At 35.9% G+C, this 27,008-nt stretch overlaps 1 protein-coding gene across 2 annotated transcripts; it reads right to left on the minus strand.

Moving 5' to 3' along the window:
• Positions 1 to 1,277: 1,277 nt before the first annotated feature.
• On the minus strand, positions 1,278 to 26,364 carry LOC142357115 (protein argonaute-2-like). Of its 2 annotated transcripts, none has more exons than XM_075408814.1 (6): positions 26,200 to 26,364; positions 20,180 to 20,263; positions 15,105 to 15,416; positions 14,477 to 14,870; positions 11,795 to 14,118; positions 1,278 to 2,032 (listed from the first exon to the last, which is right to left on the minus strand). In XM_075408814.1, the coding sequence occupies exons 2-6, from the start codon at positions 20,238 to 20,240 to the stop codon at positions 1,620 to 1,622; spliced, it is 3,504 nt and encodes a 1,167-aa protein (XP_075264929.1). In that variant the 5' UTR covers positions 20,241 to 20,263; positions 26,200 to 26,364; the 3' UTR covers positions 1,278 to 1,619. The 2 variants fall into 2 exon arrangements, with proteins under 2 accessions (XP_075264929.1, XP_075264924.1); XM_075408809.1 differs by lacking the exon at positions 26,200 to 26,364 and adding an exon at positions 20,508 to 20,663.
• Positions 26,365 to 27,008: the final 644 nt, after the last annotated feature.

Consider the following 27,008-nt stretch of genomic DNA (forward strand, 5'->3'; position numbering starts at 1 on the left):
AAAACAAAACTCAAGATTCCAAAAGAGTCAATAATCGGAAACAGAAGTTAAAATTCGAAAACAAAATCCCATATTCAACAAGATAGACAAAAATTCAGGTCATGATTAAAATTTTTTAGCTAAAATATAACATAGCTGTTAGAATACCGGAAACGAATGAAAGAGTCGAGCAACGTAAGTATTCTTCTGATACAACTGTTTAAAATTGTTAAACGTAAACTGACTAGCATCTGACGAACTACTCTCGAACGACGGGGAGACAAACAATTTAGAAGGGTAAATAAACTTTTATGATGCAAAACCTGAATAAGAACTCATGTGAAATCTTTACTGGTGATTGTCTGGTGGAGATACAGAATTGGTACAATTGAAGAGCACTTGAAAACTGAATCAATATTAAAGACTTCCAATGCTTGCAGCTCTCGAATAACAATTGAAGGTTACAGCTACTAAAATCAATCATTCAAATTATATTGACCAACTCCTTTATTTTTAATGTCTACCAGAATTACTGCCATCCCCTAAAACCAAGTTCGGTGAAGGCGTCTGTGTTTGCACAGGGAGGGGACTGTTTTGCGAAGAAAATGACTCACAATGAACTTTCGACTTTGAATATTTCGATCAATTCCTAATTTACTAATTATTGGAAACTAAGCTACGGATAAATTCCAATGATCGAAAACAGAAGTCAATGTTCTAAATCAGATTCAAAAACAAATAAGTCAAAATTCAAGTCATGAAAACTTCCTTCAGCTTAAAAAACATACTGAAAAAAACAAATCCCAGACAAGGGGCGAATTGGTGGGCAGGTAGTTACGGGGGAAGGTTGATGGGGGCTGAAAGTAGGTAAGTTTAGGCGGCTGTAATGACGTCAGAATTGATTATGAATGTGATCAAAACTGATTAAAATTATGAATGTTGAGCTGATAAATTAAATTATCAAGTTCCGGCCATTAAATTGAAATGCAAAGATTTTTGAACGTCGTACAACTTGTTATCAAAAAGATATAACAATGTTTATATTGTGATCGAAGAGCCAAAACGATTATTAAACATTTTAACTGAATTAATTCCTTTTAAAATTGACCTGACATGTCTTCTGGCGATTTCCACAGCCACGGTTCAATTCAACGCTCCTTATGTTTTATTAAGATGTTCTGAATTATTTTACATTGACGAATCCCTTGCCTCGGGAAGGTTTCAACACATTAAGCCTTAACATCTCGGCGCAGCTTTCTGCTACTAAAACTATTTCCTCAATAGTCGCACGAAAAAGCTCTAATCAAAACCTTTATTAAAGCCATATAACATACAAATTGCTATTATTTTACACGAAATGCTTCTATTAGAGAACAACGTAGATAATTTAATGAATTAAAAGCACTGCAAATACACCAAATACAATTATATTCTACGTGGAATACCCATTTGATAAATCTATTGTACACCAGTAAAAACATTTAACGCCTTATGGGTATTTCTAGCCTTGATTCATTTGATAAAATAGCTTCATCTAAGCAATTTACAATTGGTAAAACTTTTCAGCTGAAAATTATGAAAATTATTTTTAAAAAATCACATTCGAACACAGTTCTAACTTTGCAAATGTCTCTCAGTTCTCAAATGAAATACATCGGATACCTTTTGAGTAAATTATCTGACGCTGGAATAAGGTTCTGATTTAGGTAGGCAATCACCCTTGGATCTGCACCGTCCGATTCTCCGCTGTTGGAACTTTGACCTGATTCGGAACCCGTGTACCCTGACATCAAGTACGCAACATGATGACGGGCCCTCATGGCGGCATGATGTGCGTAATACGTGGGTGGAGGGTAACTTACAGATCTCGTGCACCGAGCGTAGAGATGACAGAGGGCGTAAGTGAAGCTCTGGAGGGTATCTGATTTGAAATTTGAGTCGTCATACAGGACGTGGTAATGGGCTGGCCTAGAAGTGCCTTTGATACCCTCGTGTGAACAAAGATAGAAGTCGAATTGAAATGGGTGAACAATATCCACGTCAACAACAGTACCTTAAGCAATATTAAACATGTTAAGACTGCACAGACTTTCGAAGAATGAACGAATTACAAAAAGGCTCCAATTACGCACTAGTCAAGAACGATCATGATCTCAAAATAGTTGCAATTATCAAAGAACACACGTTGAAAAAATAATTAACGGAAATAAAGAATAATTCAACGCTAAAATCTATGTTCTATAGTCTAGAAATATTGGTTATCCCAATTTCTTTACTACCATTGAAAACTGAAACTCAAATGATCTGCGTAAAAAACTTTTAGATACCACAAAAACGTCTTATTTCTCAAAGAAAAAATAGCAGACAGCGAAAAAGACTGACCATTGATTTTCAACTGACTTCTATTTTAAAGAGCTCCTCTTACTGTCCCAATATTGCTGCAGTTATCTGCAGAAAAATAGCAACAAGCTTTAAGAACTTCAAAAAATTTGAAAAATTGCTATCCACCGGCTCTCTTCTCTTTAAATTTGGGTAATAACACCTTAACTTCACACCTAGAGGCAGCTCAACAGCTGCTTTAATATTAAAAATATCACTTATGAAAATTGACCACATTTAGATAAAAAGAAGACCGATGACAAAAAAACAAGATGGCTTGTGCGATGAGAGTCTGTGCACAGCATAACTCTCAAGCAAAAACGACCATTAATTTCTGCAAGAGAAACCGTTGAGAGCATTCGAAAGCACGAACTTATATGAATTGGAGAAAATTACCTGTATTGTTTGAACCAAAAACTATGCCGTATTTTGTATCAATAATTAAAATTTTGGTACTAATCTTTGAAATGAAAACAAATATTGTAATTGTTCTATTTTTTTAAATGATTTCTGAGTTTTTGCAATGTGTCTCTAATTGTGTCTAACAATTAAAGGATCTAACTCTCAGGCTAACTCTCGTTCTCTCCCTCTCCTTCTCTCTTATACACATGCGTCAAAAATTACACACACGAACTCACATACATAAACCCACACGATTGCACGCAAATACACAAACAAACAAATTAATGTTTAGTCATTTTTGATGTTTCATGAGCATAACGGGACAAATCGTTCTTATTTCACAATCTCGCAGATGTGTTAGCAGCTTGATTTAATAAAGACGATTTTGGTTTTGCACATATTTAAAATCACAATTTGTAGCAAATATTCAGTAAGTGTTATTTTTAAACGATTGACAGTTTTTGCACTCCGCCTCTACTTTGTTTAACATATAAGAGGACGTTAAAGGCCCTCATTTGTTTTTCATCTTCCGAAAACACGCTTCGTTTTTATATGAGGACTTCCACAATCAATAGACTATTTAGTTTTTCAATTTAAGGAAACAGCCACAGTCTGGAAAAGATCAATTCGAAGAGCAGTACAGAGCAATTTACAGAGAAATGAAAATAATTTTCTTCTAATTTTCAAAAAACAATTACGAACAATTGTAGTAAGTTTTTCACCCTGGCTATCGATAAATTGTAACTCTCATATTCTTCTGCATTGCATTATACCAGAGGAAGTTAGTTCCAATGATATGCTATGACAACATCAAAAATAAAAATAAAAAAGATAAGAGAAGATTTCCATCTTTACTTTTCAATTTAGTTGATTAGAAGCTAATTCGATAAAAGCGGATTTTACTTCCGTTTTGAAAATCTGTAAAAGTTAGTTCTGTTTAAAAAGTTCTGTTCGCATTTTCAAAGTTAATTTTTGCTATTTTGAGAGCTGTAAGTTGCCTGAAGTTTTCTATTTTCCAAAAAAATGTGTTCGATAGAGAAAAATTGGCTCCTAAAACAGTTTTTAATCAGCAGAAAACAGTGAGACGGAAAAGAAAATAATTGATGGCTTTTCGAAATTTTTAGCCACATGAATAAAATTAGCATTTTTTTTGTAGGTTTGAAACTGTAACGAATTGCTCTTGACAACAAACTCCTGTTACCAGCCCCCCCCCAGCGAAGTTTTTTTGGTTGTCCCTTTGAAATTTTAAGCTGTTCTCCCTTTTTCAAATTTCTGATATTTTTATTTGTTATAATAAAGCTAGATTTTGAGGGCTACAAAATGGTGTTCTCTTTTTCTCAACGATGCGTAAACAAAAAAGTGAATATTTTACTGAAGACAAAAGCCAGCCTTGCATATATATTCCCCCATTTTGGAAATATTGCAACAATAGGTTTTTTAATCACTATATATAAATATCAAATAGCGGTACCACCTTTCGTCTACTTGAATAATTAATCTCACAACTTTTATATGTAAACTCCACAAATACCACCCATTTGAGTGGTAAAGCACAGCGTGTGCTACCTTAAATACTACACGGTTTTCACGGTTAAAATTCAGGAATAACAGAAAACAGGGAAAAGCAAAATAGAAAAAACGAAATTTTTTCCCAGAACTGACGCAATAATAGATTTCAGGTTTTCTTCGATCAAACAATTTTCATTTATTTGAGAAAAACGTTGAAAAATTTGATATTCCAACTTTGAGACGTAGTCAGAAATTTGCATCTTTGAAGTGCTGGTTTTCCCATTGAGTAATATTCAACGATGTTTGAAAGAGTCGGTAAACAATTTTCTCAATACCAGCTGTTGCAGAACGATTGTTGATATTTAAATTCTTATTAACATTTCTTCTGTGATGTGCCAAAAGATAACCTTCACCTACAGATGTTGTAAAAAAAAAGAAAGCGAAATTTTAAAACAGACCTTTAAACAAGAACCGCAAAATTTAATTGGCATTTCATATCAGAGCGCTACATTGATTTGTCTTCTACTTTGATTCCCCTTAGCAAAATATCATCTCTTCCTATTCCCATAGTAACATTCAAAAGACACGGTTGCACGAATTTGAGATAACGAAAGGCAAGAGACTGCCAAAAATAACAAATTTTTTAGCTAAAGAAATTAGTACGTTTTTGTGGAGACAGCTGCAATTCGTGTAGAAAGAAGTCCATTTCTTTCCTTTGTGTTGGTTCTTAGTAAAGGAGGCAAACTACCAGTTGGAAATGATCAAATATTATCAAACAAAAGTTTTAAACGTGCTCTAATTAGTTAGAGGCGAAAACGATAACTTTGACATAATTTGCTTAACTTATTTTGCACAAACCAATCATTTCCAAATGATTATATAGGCACAGAGGTAAAACCAACAGCTTAGATCTTAACTTGAAATTCAAAATAGGCTTGGGCAATGGTATTAAATGCTGGAATTTAATGAGTGAGAAAGGTGCGACGAAATTCTGTCGAACAAGAGGCGCAGTAATTTAATTCACAGGGGGTGTAGCCTAGAAAATTTTCTATATGGTTGCAAAAAATACAGACAATTGAGGGCTTCAAACCCATCATTTCCGGATGCCAGTATCCTACCTTAACCTCTAAGCTATAGCGGCTGCGGTATCTTTTCGCTTACAATCGCCTTTATTTTAGCAACATAATTTTTGAAAATTTAAACTTACTTAAACTTAAATTGTTGAACATCAGGTCGCTTGAAATGAAGCAGTGAATGGTCAGAAGAAAAAAGGAGCATACGAGAAATTAAGAACACAACCGGAGAAGCTCCCATGATGGCAATTAATGATCAAATTTTAAAAAATAGAACTGCTGAACGATAAAGTAAAAAGCAACCATATATATTTCTATATATATATATATATATATATATAATATATATATATATATATATATATATATATATATATTCTCAGTGTAGGAGTACTCATTTTTACCTTCAAATAACATAGACGAATACAATAAAAGTGGAGTTAAAGATAGTACAAGCCCCTTGAGAAATGCAACACATTTGGGTAATGACTATTTTCGCTTTTAAATCGAACTAGTGAACAAACTCAAAATTGTAATTGCAACTGATTAAAAAACAAAAAATACTTACCTTTGGGCATAAAAATATCAAAACACCAACTATTGCGTTCAGCCTATTTAAAAAACAGTTAATTGTGATCAATGACATCTGTTCAAAATTGATGTGCATCGTGAAATAAAATCAACATGGACGCCATTCATTAGCTTAATTTTAATATCATTCAACGTTTGTCAAATGAACTTTGATAACCCGATAAAATAGGCATCTTACAGCATTTGTTTTTCTTTCTAAATGACCTTTCGAGCTTTAAAGCATACTTAAGAGTCCTGTTACCTAAAGACCTTAAGCAAGTCTTTTTTTTAATTGAACACGCCAATAGACAAACAACTCGCTCCGATAAAAAGAAATGTTCCAAAACGCATGTAATCAATTTATTTAGAGCCAGAATATATTTCAGATGATAAACAAGCGGCAGTTGCAAGATATTATAAATATAGCCATTAGGTTGCCGGAATAGCTGCGAAATGGACTTGCGAACCGTTTTATACAGATCGAAACGTGTTCAATTTGAAAATATGGAGTGGGGGACCTCCCTATTCCAATCCCAAAAACATAAACATGCAAAAATGATTAAATAGAGAAGTGGTAATTTCACAAACTTATTATCCTATATGACAGAGAGGATTATACCAGGCCCTTCTACTGCGATGAAGGTTCAGTGATCGAGGAAGTAGCTTATAAATTACAAATATAACGAAATTCGATTCGGACTCACAGCTACAATCTGAATGTACGGAGAATAATTTTTTTCAAATAGGTGGCATTATGATTGGATAGTACACCAAATTCCCAAACAACTTAGTTCTGTTAATAGATCAACCTATTGTCCTAAGAACTAATAAGTGTTGAAGAAGAAGAGAACCTTGTCGTTGTTCACTCCTCAACAAAACCAGACCAGTATCAACCACTTGAAAAACAACGTAAGATCTATTGCCAATTAGAACTACAGGGTTACTGCAAACCTTGTTAATTGTCTACCGGGTTCGCCCCATCCATAATACTACTTGAGTTAGTCCGACTTGCCGGTTTTCGCAGAGTAGACAGCCCTACCCTCCGAGTAGCTTCAATAATTCAATCTCCAGAGGAGCGCAGCGATTAATAATCTTAGAAACACCCGTCTGAAGGCAACCACAATCACCCTTTTGATGACCGAGACCAATGAGGCCTTAACTCAGCCTATTTGAGATTGATCTCAGAAACCACATATGTTTCCTAAAGTAGTTATGCTAATTCAGGTTAAGGCCATGCATAACTGATAGAAAAAAGTAGAGATCTCATATTCAGATCCTATCACTAAATCAAGCTGGAATCATATCAACTTCACCGCCAGAGTCTACTAACCGTTTTCTAACTCGTCATCCTCTTTTGAGTCCACATCACCGATTCTATCGAATAGTCCAAAGAACTTAGAAAAATCGAATTTCAGACTTTTACAGCGGAGAATAACAGGTTGATGAAATTAGCGAGTTTAATTAGAATAAAGATCCAGAGTTCCTATAGCTGTGGTACAGAAATTGATGCACAGAATCAATCATATTTATAGCGCCACAACATTGGATTACTAGGTCTGAGTTCCTATATGATTATTCTTTATCGATCATTTGTTCAACGTTTCGAAATACATTTCAAGACGTTTGTCTTTAATGATGCTTACGAAATTAATCGTCCGGTTTCAGTCGTCATTTGAATTTCTTTTAGCAATTTCCTTGTTACTCACTTTTTCATCAACTTTCTGATTTAAGGAGGCTAGAAATAATTTTTTTTACCAATTTCTAATTTTAATAAACTACGAAGCGGATACAGATAAAAATTGAAAAAGTTATGGACGCCGCTCAATAAAGTAATTTAAAAAATCATTCAGCGATAAATTTTTAAAAAAGTAACAAAAAATTACTCCGCAGAAGACTTTCTCTTAGGGTCTTCATTACACATACAAACAAGACCGTAAAAGCTAACTGAACGTTCAAAACTGCGACAATTGATATACTCACTGAGCTATTTGGCAAGTTAAATGATGTACGGAAAAGCATTTGATAGAAAAATTTCATGCAAAACATTATAAAGAAGAGTGCCTTGACCTACACAAATGGAAAGCTTCTAAATCTGTCAAAAAGAAAAGGTTTTCAGAGTATTACACCTTATAGCAGATGAGTACAAAATCTGAATTCAAAAAGGACCAATTTTGAAGGAATTTGGTCTGCTGCTGGAAATCTAGGAAAAAATGTTGATTGTTAAAAGCATATGAAATCAGAAAGGAATTAAGTTACAAAAGAAAATTGGAAAAAATCTCAAGCCTAGCCGTTTCAGGAAGAAATTAACAGCTTAAGAGCAACACAGATAGTAAAAGAAAGGATCAGCCTAAGACACAAAAAACTTGAGAAACATGAGAAAAGAAGATCGAGAATCAGAACGAGAGAGGGGAAGACCGAGAGAGTAAATAGAAAGACCGAGAAAAGAAAGAAGGTAAGAAAAGATTTTAAAAGAAGACAAAAATAAGAAAAAAAACAGAAGGATTGTGGTGCTGATCGAAGCGAAGATACAGATCGTTGAAAAACATGCATACGTTTCTAAGAAGAACACAATTCACGGGACGTTTGTAGCCACTGAACAGCAGTAAATTATTTTAAAAAAACATTACACAAATATACAGAAACAAAAGTACGACATTGCAGCTTTCATCAACTAACAGCATTGCAGCTTAACAAAAAAACCATTGAAAGGTTTTCCAACGAATGGATTAAATGAGAAAGATACATAGCCGGAAAATTGCAGAAAACTCTGCTAATTAATTTTTAAATGTGGAATTCAGTTAGAATACAAATACAGCTGATTAACAGAGATGACGGACTGTTAACCAACAAAACTTAGCAAATTCATAATATATAGTAATATCGAAAAAAAATGTCAAGACTAATTATATTTCCACGGCAAATAAATTTTTCAGTAAAAGCCTTCGTTACGGAGAAGTCCTTTATTCCTCCCAAAAATCTACTGTGAACACTCGATTAACAAATTGGCATTCAAATTCAGGAAGTGAGGTAACTCACTTATAACCAAAAAAGTCACAAAAAAAAACGTGAAAAGGCGAAAAGAGCAAAAGAGAAATTAAAAAAAAAACGGGGGAAAAAGCAAAAATAAGGCACATAAAAGCATTTCCTTCTTTTAACAGCTATTTACACAACGTCCTCAAACTTGTAGGACTAACTTGCAGCACTTTTAATACCTGAATTTGTTCTCGCATCGGCAGGTTTTTTCAAACAAATATTGTAATCACTCATTTTGGAAATTAAGACGGTCTAAATGAAAAACGTACGGTCAGAAACCTGTTCAATAAAAACAAATCTTTCCGTTCTCGGTCCTTTATTCACTAATGTTTCTTTTTCTATATTCCAAATTTTTCTACTGATGACTTTTTGTGCACAAATTGTGGGCCAATAAGCATTTCAGCAACCACTTTTTTGTTATGTTGGTCTTCGGTCGTAATGTTGAAATGTGATGCTCAATTATGACTAAGCATACAATGCAACCTTATGTGCTCAAGCATTTAAAACTTAGTCAATGACAAAGAAACGTAAAAGATGAAAGAAGAGACGGGAACAAAAAAGATAACAGGAAGAGTTGAACCAAGAGAAAGAATTGACAAACGAAAGAACGAAAAAAATGGAGAATGAACAAGAGCGCACAAGAGAGAGAGAGAGAGAGAGAGAGAGAGAGAGAGAAAAGAGAAAGGCAAAAGCAAAAGACAAGAAAAGAGAAAGCAACAAAAAGGAGAATATAACAGTCATTTAGAGCAATTAAACAAAAAACTAACAGAAAGCAGAAGAGATAAAGGCACGAACCAGAAAGAAAGAGAGCAACAGGTTGAATGAAAGAAATATAGAATAAGGACAAAAACAGAAAAGGATAAGAAATAAAGAAAGTGTCGTAGCGAAACGAAATGAGGGCTAGAAATTAAAGAACACGGAAAAAATATCGGGTAAAAAGAAAACAGAAAGAACGAAAAGACGTGTAGATAAAAAATAGGCAAAGAAGTCCAAAAGCAAAAGACAAAAAACACCGTGAGATAAAAGAACAAGAGGTGAAAGAAAAATAAGTGAGAAAAAGCAGAAACAAGAAAAGGCGAGCAACAGAGAAAGAAACCGAAACAGAAAGAGCGAGAGACAGATAAAGTTCACTGAAAGCAAAACAAGCAAGCGCAGATACACAGAGCAAGTGAGAGATACATAGGGAAAGAACAAAAGTAAAAGCATGAGACAGAACAAAAGAAACATGAATTTTTGTAAAAAAAATAAAAACAAGGAGAGAGTTAAGAAAGTGAAGTGCAAAGAAATAAAAAGAGAAATCTGAATAAATTTTGAAATTAAAAACGATTTTAAGATAGCATGGTTTTGATCACTCACACTTTTTGCACCCACACTTTTTTCATTGGCTTGGATCGGCATTTTCGCTCTATCGATCGTTTTCCTCTTAACCGGTCTGCACGAGAGTTCATAAACATGCACTTCAGAGGTCCACTAAACGTGCACTTTTGCTTTTCGCTAACCAGCCTGCCTTATAATGTCATAAAAATAAAAAAACAAGATGATCTCCTTCGACCTTAAGCTAATTTGAACTTTTAAGCCAAAGTGCACAATTCATTTTTTATTGAGTTGGATAAGTCACGTATGATCAAAACCTAATCTTTCAAATGACCTAACATCTTTTACTGGGAGAATGAGAAATAACGCGGCGCACGAAAATGCTGTTAGTGAGAGGAAGAAGCCAACAAAGAGCGCCAGACGACGAAACAAAAAAAATCTGACAGAACAAGTCCTGAAAGAAATTTCATTGACTACAAAAAACTTCGCATAGAATGGACTATGAATGGAATAGGTAAACCATTTAGAAAAAATCACACCCAACTAAAAAAGAAGTGAAAAGGACAGATCTGAACAAAATACCACTAGCGAGAAAGCAGTTTTTTTCCAAACACCGTTCTCTCACTCTACTTTGAAATAAGAAAAAATTTTACCCCGCAAAGCAAACTTGCTTTTTCGCTCCACTTCCTGTTTCGGCGTGACCAAAAATCATCACTACAAATTGACTTCAAAATGATTGAAAAGTGTGAACAGATATTTGAAACAAGTCAGCGCTCCAATAAAATTCAAATTCTTTGAATCGTGAAAACCACAAACATAGTAATATAGCTACGCTCAGCTTACATCTTAAAATAGATAAACGACAAGCCTGGACGAATTGCGTTCTTACAAGTCTCAGAGCTCGATTTTATTGTATCCTGTCCGGAGGTAGTCATCAGGTGACTTAAAGTGGGAGGGGGCAGTAAGCACTGCGGGGATTACTTTTGACAATTATTAGGATTTTAAGTGAAAAAAATGAAACCAATTTTTGAACTTGAAAAAGGAAACAATCTTTTTCACCATTTCTTCAAGAGCAAACTGCCACCAAGATTACCTATGGATGCTTAAAATTGTGAATGAGAAAAAAATTGGATCACCTCAAACTCAAACCAGTTCAGGACGTAAAAACTGAGCCAATAAAATAAGTCAGAAAGTTTTTAATAAAAATGCCAACAAGGCCTTCAAACTGTTTTTGACAACCATTAAGAAAGCTAAGAAGTCCTCCTCTATCGTAGCAACTAAAACAATCGTGAAATCCAACAGCCACAGGAATGAAGCTGAAAAAAAGCTCAAAACTACTCTTGAAAACAACCAAGAAGCTGACGCAAACCTGCAGAACAAAGTAATGCAAAACTGAATGTAGAAACCGACCAGCATGGGACGAAATCCTCACGAACGAGAAGCGGGAAAATTGTCCTTGTAGAATGTCCTTAAAGAAACGGAATAGAGGAAAGCTGTAAGCATGTGAAAACATGTCCACACTAAGACACACTAACCGGGTACAATGTTGATGATTCCTCCTTGGGGCTGATTTCTACTCGGGCCCCAGTTGAAAAATCTAGCTTTGTGACGTTTGTTCACAACTATGAACGTGATAGCAGGCGTGAAGTTTGGGTTCAGCGCTTTGCATGCAGCTTGCATAGCTTGTAACTCCAATACCAAAACTTCCGAAAATTGGCCTTCGCTCACACCGTCGCGATAATACAATATCTTCTGAGGTGTTCGACCTCGATTCTTCTCTTTAAATTCCCTCAGTAGATTCATAAACATCTCTTTCATGGCGTCAATTGTTTCCTGTCTCGACTTCTGAACTCTGATTTGGGCTCCATAGCGGGTCAGAGTGGAGTTCAAGCTTCCAATTACTGCAGCTATTGATGGCTTGCCATGCTCGCCGGGTTCAGGGTGCGTAACGTCCGCGCCAAATACCATGAAAGGTTCTCTAAAAATTTCTTCATACTGTTTTGCCACTTGGACGAACGTTTCGCCGTAATTACCAGTTTGACTTATGATATCCATATAATTCTGAAACGTTCTCACGTTTATTCCGGACAATTTGGTGTTGATTTTCAGCAGTAGTTGATTAATTGACATTGGGTTCGGTGGCTGTCCAGGTCCTCGTCCAGAAATCGTCCTTTGAAGGACAACCTGTGATGCCAGCTGGCTCTCATTGTCCAACTTGTGCTTTGCCATTGCATATATGTCACTGCTTTTGTTGAACAGAATAATTATTACAAGATTAAAATTGTTGACCTGCTTTCGAGCATTTACTACTTCATTTATTGCTCTTAAAACTGTGTTGGGGTCACGATCATTGATACTCAAGACCTGCAGTGGTCCATTCTGAGGCCACTGCATGCCTGCTTTTCTCGCTTCCTGGGAAAATGAATTCTGCATTGGACCAATTTTATCCTGTAACCTTTGCGGACATAGGACAACGTAGTTTTGGAGTTCGACTGAAGGTTCGGCAAAACCTTGAGAGCGATACTTGCCCTCTTGTGCTTGAACAGGTCTCCCACCACTGCCAAACATTTGTGGTCCAGGCAGAACTCGGCCTTCAATTTCTGACATTCTGTTATCAACGTTCAGGCCGAAAGCCTTGAAGACAGGGTTCGAATTTGGGTTAGTTCGTTTATTGAGCATATCCATTATCATCTGATTCCTTCTTGAAGGATCCATCGCAGTTTCTTTAACCATGATACTCTGCTGGTTCTCGTCAAGTTTCTTCAAAGCTGCCTGTTCGCCTCGCAACAAACAAAGCTCCATAGGTATACAAATATCCTTATCTTTCGGGTTCACACGCACCAACGGCAGATCTGGATACCTCAAATTGATTTTGTATGTTTCCCGAAAATACTGAGTCACATTCATTCCTTTATCTTTTATGAACTTTGTATTTGCTGTATCTCTGACAATATCATTGATTTTTTTCGTATGGTTAGTGTGAGTGATTTTAACTTTATAACCAGAGACCGATTTTGAAAAGTCTTTCAATTGCTGTAGATTTGTCAAACGTAGTCGAGCGGGATCACAATTAAAATAGTTCGCAATACAATCGAGCATAGGAGTGTCTCGAGTGAACCCTTTAGATGTTATATCCACTTGTAGGTACACTTTCCATTTTCCCATAATTACGCTCGGCTGGTACCCAAACCACAGATCCAGTCCTCCGGTCAAATCAAGAGGCCTTCCAGTGGGTTTAGCAAACGTCGCCCGCTTCAACGTCACGAAATCAGCCATGCCTAGACATAATTGTTTGTAGGCAGTGTTCAATACGTTCAATGCTTGCTGAGGTTTTTCCAGTTCTATGGTTCGCTTTTCAATGTACGATTGAATGAGCGAAAGGTCCACCTCAGCAGCAAACTGAATAGTTACTTTGGTTTTAAAAGTTTTCCCAGTTTCGTCATTCACAAATTCAAATTCAGTTTTCTTAGGCGGTAATTGCTCTGTTGGGATCTTGTGCAGCGTGTAAATGTTCTTCTGTCCATCGAACACAAACTTACTCTTGACATGTTCTAATTTCAACACCTGGCATAGTACTTTATTAAAGATGTCCCGCTTTTTATCAGCCGACATTTTGGGTTCGATTTCAATGTCGTAATGATAACAGTCTGGAAGGTTGGATGGCATGCGTAGCACAAAGTGGTTTGTCAGCAGAGTGACCTTTCGGCCGAAAATTCCCCCTTGGTCGGGTCGCCGAATCGGTTTCATCCCATTCCCACTACCTATATGAAGTGATGATCTGAAGTTGCCCTCCAGGTCCTCGACGGTCAACTCTTGTGACATTTGAGCGGCTGATGCAGCTGAGGGAGGGAGCTCACTGCTGTAACAATCGAAAAAAAATTAAAATAAATGTCTCGAGAAAACAAATAAAAAAGCTTTTACTTCCCCGAGATTTGATACGCCTGATTCTAGTCTACAACTAATTCAATTGTTTAACATTTTCGATTTGCCTCTTATGCTAACAGATTCATCGCGATGCACAAGATATAAGTCTCCGCAGAGACGATGCCAATTAGCCAGATTGGAGAACCAAGGAAACATAATTTTCAAACATACACAAAGTAGCAGTTAATTACGCACCACTTAGAAATATGTAATAATTATTGAGATGTTAATAGCAATTAAAGAGTCGAAGAGCAAATTTGGTCTTGAAAAGCAGATGAATAGATTTATATTACCGTTGGGAGGTTTTCGGACGAACAGGCTGCTGTGCCTGAATCGATTCTTGCCCGCCGACTGCCCCGCCGGAAGGACCACCAAGTACTTGGCCACCATCGTAGTCATCACGCGGGCCATGAAACCCTCTCCCGACAGACCCCTGCCCTCCACTCTGTTGAGACCCCGGACCACCATCTCCACGTCCTCGGCCTCTTCCTCCTCGACCTCTTCCTCTACCCCTCTGGAATTGATTGTCAGAATCTCCAGGCATTGCAACAGCAGGAGCGGATGCCTCCTGGATAGGCGGAGCTCTGGTTTCCGTATTTCGTATCCAAGCACTAGACGTGGGCTGTGTTCCAGGTTGATGCTGTTGCCGATGAGTCGAAACATCGCCAAATGACGTACTTGGAGCATCTGAAAATTGATGTTGGGCACCCAATGTATTTTAAAGTAACGATTCGAATCATAGATTAAGAACCTGATTTTGATAGTAGTTAAAATATCATTCTCATTCGCGCAACAATATAAAGCTCGATTAATCATTGAAAGATAAAACCACAGTAACGGTTAGGGGTAATCAAACTATCAGTATGACTGATCAAACCCATTATACAAATTGCAATCATAACGAATCTTTTCATCACTCACCAAAATGACTGGTCGTTGGCGGCCGCGGAGGCGTGGTTGCGCGGAACCCACTCTCTTCCCCGGGTCTCTGGACGACACCCAAATCCTGTTGTTGACCTCGACCAAATCCACCCCGCCCTCTTCCCCTATCTTGCTGCTCGCCTCTCCCTCTTCCACCGCCACCTCTGTTCCAATTTTGACTCTGATTGTTTCCACCGCCTCCCTGATTCCCACCTCCTCTGTTTCCACCCCCTCCACGATTGTTCCCACCTCCACGACCTCCCTCGTTAAAGTTGTTCCCTCGGCCCTGACCGCCTCCCCTTCCACCACCACCTGAGACGCTTAACAACTTAACTTATGCTCGAAAACATCCCAGTCGGATGATGCACGTGATTATGCCCGTCAATCAAATTACAAAAAAATCCAACCACTTTTACATACAGTTTTATGCTAACATTGCAAAAAAACACAAGGACTTCAGATTTAACCAGAAAATTTAGAAGACGCAAGAAATGCGACTTGTCTGCATTCTACATCACAATATTATTCTAAAAATAACAAAAACAAGGAGATTTGATGATGAGGGTTTGCACATAATGTCCCAACCCGTTATATGCCTGGAAACTTCTAAATCAAATTTAAAACAGAACACAAAATTAACCAATACGCAAATATATAACTAACTATTTGAATTATTGTCTACGTATTACTTACTACAAAAGCGTGTTGAACAGTAGGTTTACAATCATTTCAAACTCCAAAACTTTTAACCATTCTGACTGAGACCATGTTGACCATTCTCACGAGATGGAGTGAGCGAGATTAATTTGGTTTAGCAGTTAACGAATTTATTTCACGTGTTGTTTTAAATAAGTAGTTTCCATTTAACAAAATAGCGTAACAAGCGAGAATATGAAAAGCTCGCGTTATAAAGCACGTGAAACGTCAATTTTACAATATTTGCACGCAATTTTTTCTTGCTATCAATTTTTTCATGCTATTTGCAGAAGCAGAGCCTGAAGTCGTATGATGAAACGATTAAATTTAATTGCATGAAATAAAGAAAACATTGAAACAAATTCTACTACTGAACTCATGAAAATTATTGATATCGAGCTGATCACTAATTTATGTTAATCCGTTTCGATGTTGGAAAGAACAGAGGGATGAAAAAGTTATTTGCTTTTAGGATAAATATTTGAAGTCGTCATTGTATTAGATCGTTACCAAGATTCGGTTCTCAAAGTATGAGGGCATCATTTTGACAAGCGTAAATATAAATTTAGGTACCGAACAAACAATATGTACGAATTTTGAACGCTGACTTAGGTTATTAAAGATTATTAAAAATTTGACAATTTGTCTTAACCTCAAATATTCCAGAAAGTCAATCATTTGCCATTAATTATTTGAGGAAAAAGATTTCAGTGAAATAGTTTTGAAGAAAATTCTTTCCCTCAATGAATAACTTAAATAATTTAATTTTCGATCTATTGTCCCCATTTTCGCTTTCGATCTGTTTTCTTTCGATATATTATCCATTGTAAATGATTGACTTTCTGGGACATTTTGGGCTGACAAATTGTCAAATTTTTAATAATCTTTAATAACCTAAGTCAGCGTTCAAAATACGTACATATTGTTTATTCGGTGCTAGGACAATAGATCGAATGACAACAGATCGAAAGCGAAAAGGGGGACAATAGATCGAAAATTAAATTATTCAAGGTGCGTATTGCCCAATCAGATTTGAGCGCTCATTTATTATACAGCATATAACATGTTCTGTTGTGACTTTTTGTTCGGTTTTGATAGATTCCTACCAAGTCCCACAGGCCGCAAAGGCTTGGCCATGGCTCGCGAGGCATGGCCATAATGTGGTAATTATACTGCAGCCCGCAAATAATGCTTAATTTCAACCAATAATAATAGAGACTAATTTTCGATCTATTGCCCAATTTTTCAGTTTTCGATCTCTTGACCTTTCGATCTATTGTCAGCTCACCGGAAAAATTCTATGTGAAATATTTGGTTTTAACTTTAACATTAAGAGAAATCACATTCCCCACAATTTGAACCAAAGAATAAAATATGCAGTTGGATAAATATAGAACAGTCCTGCCGCTTAAAGGTTTACACACCGACAAAATTTGTTTCATCTATTTTGAGAAACTTCAGACATAAAAAGCATGATAACTGCCAAGGGAGACAATATTAAGTTTTGAGTAAATAACAACAGACTAATATCGGGCTTTGGTAGTAGCTAGCGCAAGCTATAAAAACCAGAGGTTTGCATAAAAAATTTTAGTTGGGGCATCCAAAGTGAGTGGATCTAAATATGTCAAAATTGGCCTCTAAATCATGAAACGATACCTGTTTTGGTGAAATTTGTACTTAGAGGCCAGTCGAGCTCTAAGAGCATTGAACAGAGACTTACTTCCCTCGGTCATATCCAGTTTATTCCGATGTTGAGGCCGAGCGGCCAAATGATCAGAAAAAATGATGGATTACGGGCGTCTACCGGTACCAAAATTACTAGTTTTTATTACCAATTTCACTTTTCCTATGTTAATACGTTGTGCGCGCGAAACATGTCTTCGGACTTCTCGCACAAAAATGCGGTGCCCAATAAGGAAATTCCTGTCAGTTTTTTCCACTTTTAAACTGGAAGTTGAAAAGTGGAAACTGCTTTTCAGCGCAAACTATGTTTGACGGAAGCCCGTTCCGCAAAGAACTGTGCGGCAGATTTATTGCAGTATAAGCCCTCATTTTAGTAACCTTAAAACATTAAATCGTAATATCGAGCAATAAAAGGATTAAAGGGATCAAAATTTTATGAAATGCCCTGACAGACAAACTTTAGCACTTTTCACATTTATTTGATCCTATTTATTCTTTGGCAATAAGCTCTTAATTGCTTTGTGGAAACCACTTTCACAAAATTTAAGCATTTTCCGCATTGAACGGAAATCAGCATCTGAAAGTGCCAGCCACTTCCTTTGGAAGTAGATTTTTTCGGTACCGGTAGACGCTCATAATGTGAAGCGCACGAAGATCCATCAAGAGAACGAAAGATTGATCAAGCGTGAAAAGCGAAAAAATAACAGGACCCAAAAAATTGTTAGACACTTCGTTTGAGAAAAATTCGTAGAATCACACAATAAGCCTAATTACCATCAAAATGAATGCGAAATTGGACAGACATTTTTGCAATGATGGTAAACCGATACGTTCGACAAATTGGAGAAATTTAGACAAAAATTAGAAATTTTTAGATATTAGCGGCTTTTAATATGAAAACTCGCGCACAAGGTACAACAATGTCTATGTATGCTCAAATAGTAAGGTCAAGTCAATGGAATGTGGTATAAATTATGACCTTGAGTAAACCCCAAAATCGATCGATTTTCCTTACTGATAGCATTCATCAAAATGCTGCAATTCTTTTTCGAAACCACAAAATTCAATTCGTAAAATTTATTAGATTAATTTATTTTTAGCACTTTTTTGTCGTTGTGCAACACATTCCGGATTATAAAAGATCACAAGTCCTTCTTCTAGATGTAAAAAACCAATTTCACGATCTGTTTGAAGCTAAAGGTTTTACTGACTTTCAAATCAAATAAAATCAAAAAATAAGTGTTTTTGAAACTACCCTTCTTTGTTCTTGATTTTGTCACCATGTTATTTAGTCTCATTTTTGACAAGTCTTATCAAATTTTTGCTGAACCAAAAAAAATTTTTTAATGGTTATAAGTTTTGGTTGTTTGGTTCATAGTGTCTCATATTTTTGATGGTTTCAATACTGAAGTTTCGTAAAAGTTGTTTGTGGAATTTTGAGTTATAAATGTGAAAAAATGAGAATGGTATAATTTTCGAAAACATTTGTTTTGGATAAATGAAATTTTAAACTTTGTCACTTTTACCTTACTTTTGTCAATATTAAGCTAGTATCGTTAGAGACAGCTCCTATCTTCTTTCTAGCGATGTGAAATTTCATCCTGAGTTTTGTTCTCAACTGCTTCTTGCCTAATACGTGTACTTGGGGTTTAAAATGTAGATGTAGTGTTTGCGCAGGATAGGCAATAGTTGAATGTTGTAGTTAATTTGTTTTGTATTTGTTAACCTTCTTTTCTTTTAACATGAAAACAAAGATTACTTTATAATGCTGTAATATCCTATCAAAGGTAATAGAAGTCTTTTACTACTACTGCTACTAATGGTTTGTCAGGCTTTGATACTACGCACTTTCGTATAAAAAAGGATTCCTTGCCACAATATCACTCTAATGGGAATGTTCTTTTCGCGTTGAAATAGAAAAGCGCAATTGAACCTATTTTTTGTTCTCTGTGAGTTGCTTCTGATTTTAACGGCTGCGACACTTTGTTGAATTCTTTGATTTTTATTTAATTTGACCGACTTTTTATTGTTCTTTTGTAGTCGTATGAAATTTTTTGGATAATGACATGTAAATAAATTGCTTCCTCAAGAGGTATAAATGAAGCTTTTTAATGATAGCAGCTGATGCGTAATGGTTTTAATCACTTAGAAAATAATGGTTTTCAAAAACGGAAACTTATTTTAGAGCTTTGCCCTTTCTGCTTTTTTTGTCTAACTGTTACAGAGTCTCATTAACGCGAAGTCATACGAATTTTTTGTACATTACCACTTAATTTGCATTGTTTAGGATTTATGAGACTATTTTGATTTTGTTATTGTGTTTTCTTTTAAATATAGACATCGACTTTTTGGCGTAATTAATGTGTTGTTACTTGAAATTTTCGTTTGTCTTGTCTCGATTCTCGTTAATGGCTGGTCTCATCGGCCGTCTAATGCGGCATTAATTTATTCAGTGGTTTGCTGAACAATGTGTGAATCTTTGAAAGTTTTCAGTCTTCCTCATTGGGTAGACGATTAAGTCAAAGTGCGGATCGGATCAGCGGGGTCGGAACTTAATGTGCGAACGCACATTACCGAGCCTCCTTGTTGTATTCTTAAACCACTAAATACCGAGAGGTGCATGTAAAAATCTACATTTATGCTATATAAGGTAATTTTTGAAGCTTGAATAAAACAAGAATGAATATATCACTCACGGTTGTAATCGTCACCCTGTCCACCACCTCCGCCTCTGTTTCCTCTCCCTTTCTTGGGCATTGTTGAACACTACTCCTTCTAGCCTGTCAAAAAGGACCTTGATCATGCAGTCAAAAGAATCAATTCATTCCAGCTTATTGAAACGGTCGGAAATGCACAAAATATTACAAACAAATCTGGAACAAAGAGGAGCTCTTAGATGCTATAACGACAGTCTACAACCAGACTTGGTATCTTCAAAACAACTTGATTTCAGAACATTTTTTAAACATTCCACGATATAATAGCACTGGTTATAATAACGAAATTTAATACCGAATCTCTCACCTTTCTAGCAGATTATAGTTTAAAATTGGATACGAATAAATGAGCAAATTTGCAATTGTTATTTGTGTATTTTCTCTTCTGTTCTAACAAATTGTTTTGAGTTCGAGTTACAGTTTATTCATCGGAGGTTTTTCTGAGAAATACTATTACGTTTTAACATGGAGATAGATATACATGTACGCACAAATAATCATACATGCATGCGTGCAAGCCGCATAACATTCATTGTGTAGATGATTTTTACTCTCATTGTTTATCACTTGCCATTTTACACCGCTTTTCAACTGAGAAAATGAATTGAAGGTACAATAAACGGTAGTGTATCACAAAGCCGAATTGTGAGTTAGCACAAAGACTCGGAAAATCAAATTATAAAATTGAATCTTTGCAACAATTTCCTCCCCATTGCCAGGGGTTGTGGGCAATTCTTAAAACTTAAGAACGATTTATTGACCACTCATCAATAAATCTTGCATTTACTGAACAGCGGTCAGCTAGATACCAAAGGATAGATAATTTTTGGACTAGAGCCGAAAATTTTAGACTTGTGTACGCATGAGGCATGTTGAACTACTTCTTGCCTACTATGCTCATGAATTTTACAGAAGCGACACAATTGGTCAATCCATTGTTAATGTTGTTCGCGCTAGTGAAAATGGCAGACGTGCCAAAATATAGAAATTTTACTGCTGGCCAATCACAATTGAGAAAATAGGAATATTGTTTTCTGATTGGCTGATTGTCCAACAAATTCTCCAAGTTTTAAAATAGGATATGCGTGTTAACGTAAAATTAATCAGAAATCGGAATAAGCCGAAATAGAAAAACTACTTTTTTGAGGGGAAACTGGTCTCACGTTCGGTTGTGATAGATTCATATCAAGTCCCACGGGCCGCTGAGGCATGGCCATGGCCCGCGAGGCATGGCCAGATGCGGTAAAAAAATATAATCCAGAATTAGGCTATGTCCAATTTAGGCTAATTGAACGCACAAAGGTCACAATGTTTTAAATTTCTCAACCAATCACCTTCGTTAAAATTTCTACATTTTGGTACGTCTATTTGTTAAGACGTCACCATGTTGTTCTGCTCACCGTCAAATCGGCTTAAACGGAGACCAGCAGCACGGCCTGTTTGCGTTAGTTGAAATGTTACACAGGAAGCAAATTACGTCATATTTATAACCATTTATAGGCAGGCTATCTGACTGCTGCCGTGACTATTAGCCGAAGAGGAGACAGTGTTCAATTAAGCTATCATCTAAATAGGTCTATATCGTTTTAGCTAGCGAGCTAGTCGCGCGTCTCACTGGTTAGCTGAGAGCAATTAATTATTCCTATCTACCTTAAAACTTTTTCCGCTAACTTCTACGTCGGCTAATTTTTCGGACATTTTAAAATTTAGAACACTAACTTCATGAGTTCAAGTAACCTAAAAGTGACATAGCCTAATTCTAGGTTATATTTTACTGCATCTATCTGTCCATGCCTCTGCCGTCCGTGGGACTTCATTTGAATCAATTTAAATCCGAACATCAGATCAAATACGCATTTTTTTTCTCTTACGGCTTGAAGCAATTTCTGACGAAATTTACGTTACACTCAAACCCTATTTTAAAACAGAATTTGTCGAGCAATCAGAACATAGCCGGAAGATTGCCGGAAAATAGCCGCGATAGACGCTTGTGGCCTTCCATGACTTGAAACAACTAAAGAAATAAGATAGACATATCGACCACCAGTCCTTTAATAGACAACTAGACTTTTTTGGTTAGAATCTGACTGCCTTTTTTTTGACACAAACGGTCTATAGGAAAAAGCCATAAAAGAGCATTTCAAAATTGATATTCGAAATCAAAGACAGATCTATTCTGTCCTCCTCCCCCCCCCCCCCCCCCCAAGGCGCACGTGCTATTTTCTTACATAGTAACGTGCTATATAACATAATTTGTAACTGTGGGCGTAAAACAATGGGGGAGGCCGAGACAGAATAGATCGTCAAAAACTCAAGACTAATACTCAAGAATTAGGGCATATAAGTTTGGCACTACTTAGATGCACACTATTATTGATCTTTAACTAGTGAATGTTCTTAAAAATTAAAGTTCCATAAGTGAGTTCAGAAGTCACTTCTTTGAGTGAGGTAAGTCACGCAATTGACCTAAAAGCAGAAATGACGCCACGTACACAAATTTTAACGGCAAAGCAGTAGAAGTCGCTGAAGTCATTGAAAAAGTCAATTCCAAGAAGTCAGGTCGTAAGAATCATCGATGGAGACGACGAATTAAAAAAACATAGCAGGACAAGTCCTGAAATACAATCCAAGTAATTGAATGAAAGACAGACCTAATGAACCTGACCAGCAGATCAATTGAACAATCCCAGCCAACAAGACAAAATCTCAAAAGTTGAGAAACTAAAAGAATCAAACAAACTAACCAAAAAAACGATCATTGCTAAAACCCTTGAAGCTTTTAACTTGAAGGCCACAAAAATCATTTCAAAATAATCATTAACTCACGCAAAAACCTTCAAAGAGATGAATCTGCCACTAAAAGTAGATGAACTGGACAAATATGACAAATGCATCAAGGAACTGAGAAGAGAAAATTTAAAGAAAATTTTCAAAAATAGGGCTATAAAAAGGTCAAAACATTTTTTTGACTCTGTTTTGTAAACCGTCTACAACATTTAAAAAGTTTCGTTAGCCAGTAAAGATAGTTAAACTCAGAAAAATGACAAAAAAAATCGAAAAATTTGAAAACATTCAAAAATTTTAAATTGTAAGCTTTATTTAAAAAATTCCCTGCAATTGCAAAATTGAAAAATGGAAACTATTTTATTGCCCCTAGAAACTATGTAGTAAAATACTAGCGAACCCTATAGGAGGTTCCCAGGCCACTGAAAAAAAATTTCAAAAATTTAAAGAAAAAATTGCAACTTCATCAAAAAATTGGTAAAATATATTAAAATGTTGAATACCATTCCATGGCCAAAAAATATTTTCAGTAAACTGTTAGCAAACCCTAGATGAGGCTTCTTGCCCCCTGGGGCTGGAAAACTTGAATAATGACAATAAATGTCAGAAAATTTGAAAAAAAAACAAGTTAAAAAAACAATTTAAAAAAAGGTAAAATTCATGAAGTTAAAATGTTTAAAACCAATTCATTACCACAAGAAACTATGCAATAACCTATTATTTAATGCCAGAGGAGTTTTTTTGACATCAAAGTCTGAAACAACTCAAAAAATGACCAAAAATTTTCAAAAACAATTTGAAAAAATTAGTATAAATTACCGTGTTTATGTTTGGAGTAGCAATAGATATAGCGCTTGACAAAAACTGACAAAAAAATGACAAAAATTTTCAAACAACTTGAAAAAATTAGTATAAATTACCGTGTTTATGTTTGGAGTAGCAATAGATATAGCGCTTAAAGTGGTCGTAAAAAGCAATTTTGTATTGCAAAGGACCTTTACCGACTTTAATAAACCTCAATTTCACACTGCTCTAACAAAAATTCCAAAAAATGACGAAAAAGTGCTAAAAATTTCATTATTTTAGTCTCAAAAACTCCCAAAAATGACCTTTTAACCTTGAATTACGGCCTTCCCAGTAGCTTCACCACTCTTAGTACTTGAGGGACTACTAAACGCGGGCCTCTAATGAAACTTGATGCCCACTGAGCTTTACCTGTTTATCCCGTTTTGAAAGCTCAAAGTCATGAAAACAGGTGTGAAAACATCTTACAAAAATAAAAAAAAAGACAGAGCACCAATACAATCCAATTCTTGGATTGTAAAAAACCACGATGTCCCCAATAATAGCCGCTATCGCTTCGCGGCTATTAAAAATAAAAACGAGTGAAATTATGGGTTCCGTTCGGTTGAGGGATTCATAGCAAGTAACACGGTCAGCTGAGGCATGGTAAAACTTACAGATAACTACAACTAAACTTAGGTTTTGTCCATTTTAGGCCAAGAGAACGCTTTGTTCTACAATACACAATGTCTAATTTTGTACATACTTACTTCAGCTTGAAAACTCGTCACCAAACAGAATAGACTGAAATTTCTCATACCACTTTACCTGTTGATTATCTCCAGCATTTACTTTACAATTCTAGCTTTCATTTGCTTTCAATTGTTCGCAAAAACACCACAGATTTGCTGGTTTAATACAAAACCTCCAATTTAAAAATTTGAGTGCCCGACTGTAGATCGAAAGTGACAAATTTTTGCAAGAATTGGTACAGCAGATAGAGAGTGAACAGAAGCTGTCTAATACATTCCAATTGTGATTAGCTAATTTGGCATGCCGACGCCACCCAAGGGACTTGATCCCGGGTCACCGATCATACAACTTTCTTTGATTTCAAATTGGGTCATATATGATTCTTAGTAATCATACTAAGTCATATATGGGATCTTTTCAACAATTGCCCCCCCCCCCCTGATACCTAGTAGAGAATCGCCACCCCATCTGTGCTATACTTTACCACAATATTACTTGGCCTGCAGTTAAGATAGCCGAATAATAGTTTAAGAGCAATTACGGAACGCTGATCATGGCCATGCCTCTCATCCGCTGTGGGATGTAATCCGGAAACCGCGGGTCGGTTATCGCGGCGAAGCCGCGACGCCCGCCCACTGACCCGCCAGTCGGAAATTCTTTTCGCTTTGTATTCCGGTTCGGCTAGTTGCCATACTATGGCGTATTTTATTCAATTCAATTTAACATAGTATGTGCATGCGTGGAAAGTTATTAGTCGTCTCTGATTGGTTAATAAATGGCTCCCTTAAATTCTATTCAAGGATAGTCCCCCTTTTGCAAAAGGTTGAAAAGATCCCATATATGATTCTTAGTAACCCTACTAGTTCATATATGATTTGTAAGATTTCTTAGTAGTCATAGAAAGATCATTTATGATCTCTTGGAAATCATACAAAAAAATGAAAGCCGGAAAGCTTTATAATTTTGATTTTCGGTAGAAATCAAAAAAAATTTGAAATAAAACAAGGTCGTGTATGGTGCATAAAACATCGAATGATGCCAAAAATTCAAGTATAATGTAGTCAGAAGGCATTTAAATTTAATATGTAATGCAGTCAGCATTTGACTTTTTGGGTGCGCTAAAACAATAATTTTTGATTTCATACGTATTTGGAAAATGATTTAAATGAGATGAATACAAAAATTTTGCATAATTCTAATAAATCAGCATTAATAGGTATAAACTGGCTTCAGAGAATATCAAAACTTTAGTCATATAGTCAGATTTATTATTTCATTCATCACCCGACTTTGCAATAAAAAGCATTTCAGGGTATTTTGGCGATCACCAAGTGATGCCGAGGAATCACACGTGATACCTTATAAAAAAGAAAACGTCATTTTAAGGGAAAAAATAAATGATTATTGGTACTCATACTAGGATCACTTATGATTTATTGGTAAACACACAAGGAACATAAATGATTTCTTTCGTTTCATACTAGAATCGTACTAAGAAAGCAAGTAGGAATAAAATGAAATCATATATGATACTTGTATGAAATCAAAGAAACTTCAAACCGGGATAAGAATCTATCACAACCGAAAGTTATGCAAAAACAACCCCGTATTCATTATAATTACCTACTTCAATGCATAATTAAAGCTTTCGATTTACTGTCTTTTCACCTATTACCCACCTAGTGGAATAAATGTCTAGAAGGAATACAGAGTCGCGTAAAAGGAGGGGCAGCATAAGTACTGAATTGGAGTATCATTCGGCTTTACTCCTCCTTCAACCTAATAGCTTTTAGTTGACTTTACTGCTTTGTCATCACCGATATTGAAAGCCATGTCACACAAGAACATCTGAAAAAAGACAGCGTTCCAATGCAACTCAATATCTTGGATTCTCAAAAAAATTAACGACGCAAAGATCTGAAACTTCGCGATCATTTTTTCAGCGCCACTGAATTCGAATTCTATTGCTGAAGAGCGTATGAATGGCTATACCAAATGGCTGTTCAGAGCTTTTCGAAAAAAAAAGTATAATAGCGAAGCTCGATCAAAATTGCAAAAATGTGTCCTAAAGATGGCTGGTGCGAGTCTGTGCGTAGCACAGTATGTTCCAACATGCCTGTCCAGTTTGCAAATACAACCATTATTTTCTGTCGGAGAAACATTTGGGAGTATCCGAAAGCAACATATATGCATTGGGGAAAATTACTTGTACTGTTTGAACAGAAAAATATGCCGTCTTTTTAAAAATATTCTAGAAATATAAGTATAGTACAATTTGAAAGACACAGAAAAACTTACAAGACACACATCACAAACATTAAACACAATCACACCAAAAAAATATTTTTCGGAATTTTCTTTTACTTACCTGATTTTTACTGAAATTTCGTCACAGTCCATTTAAATCTTCCTTAATTTTCTAACTAACTACGTGCGGACTTTTTGAGGCAATTGTATCCGTAATTGTAATTTTGGCTATAAACTTTGA

Source organism: Convolutriloba macropyga, chromosome 2 (genome assembly GCF_964194025.1).
Source record: "Convolutriloba macropyga chromosome 2, txConMacr16.3, whole genome shotgun sequence".
Lineage (NCBI taxonomy): Eukaryota > Metazoa > Xenacoelomorpha > Acoela > Convolutidae > Convolutriloba > Convolutriloba macropyga.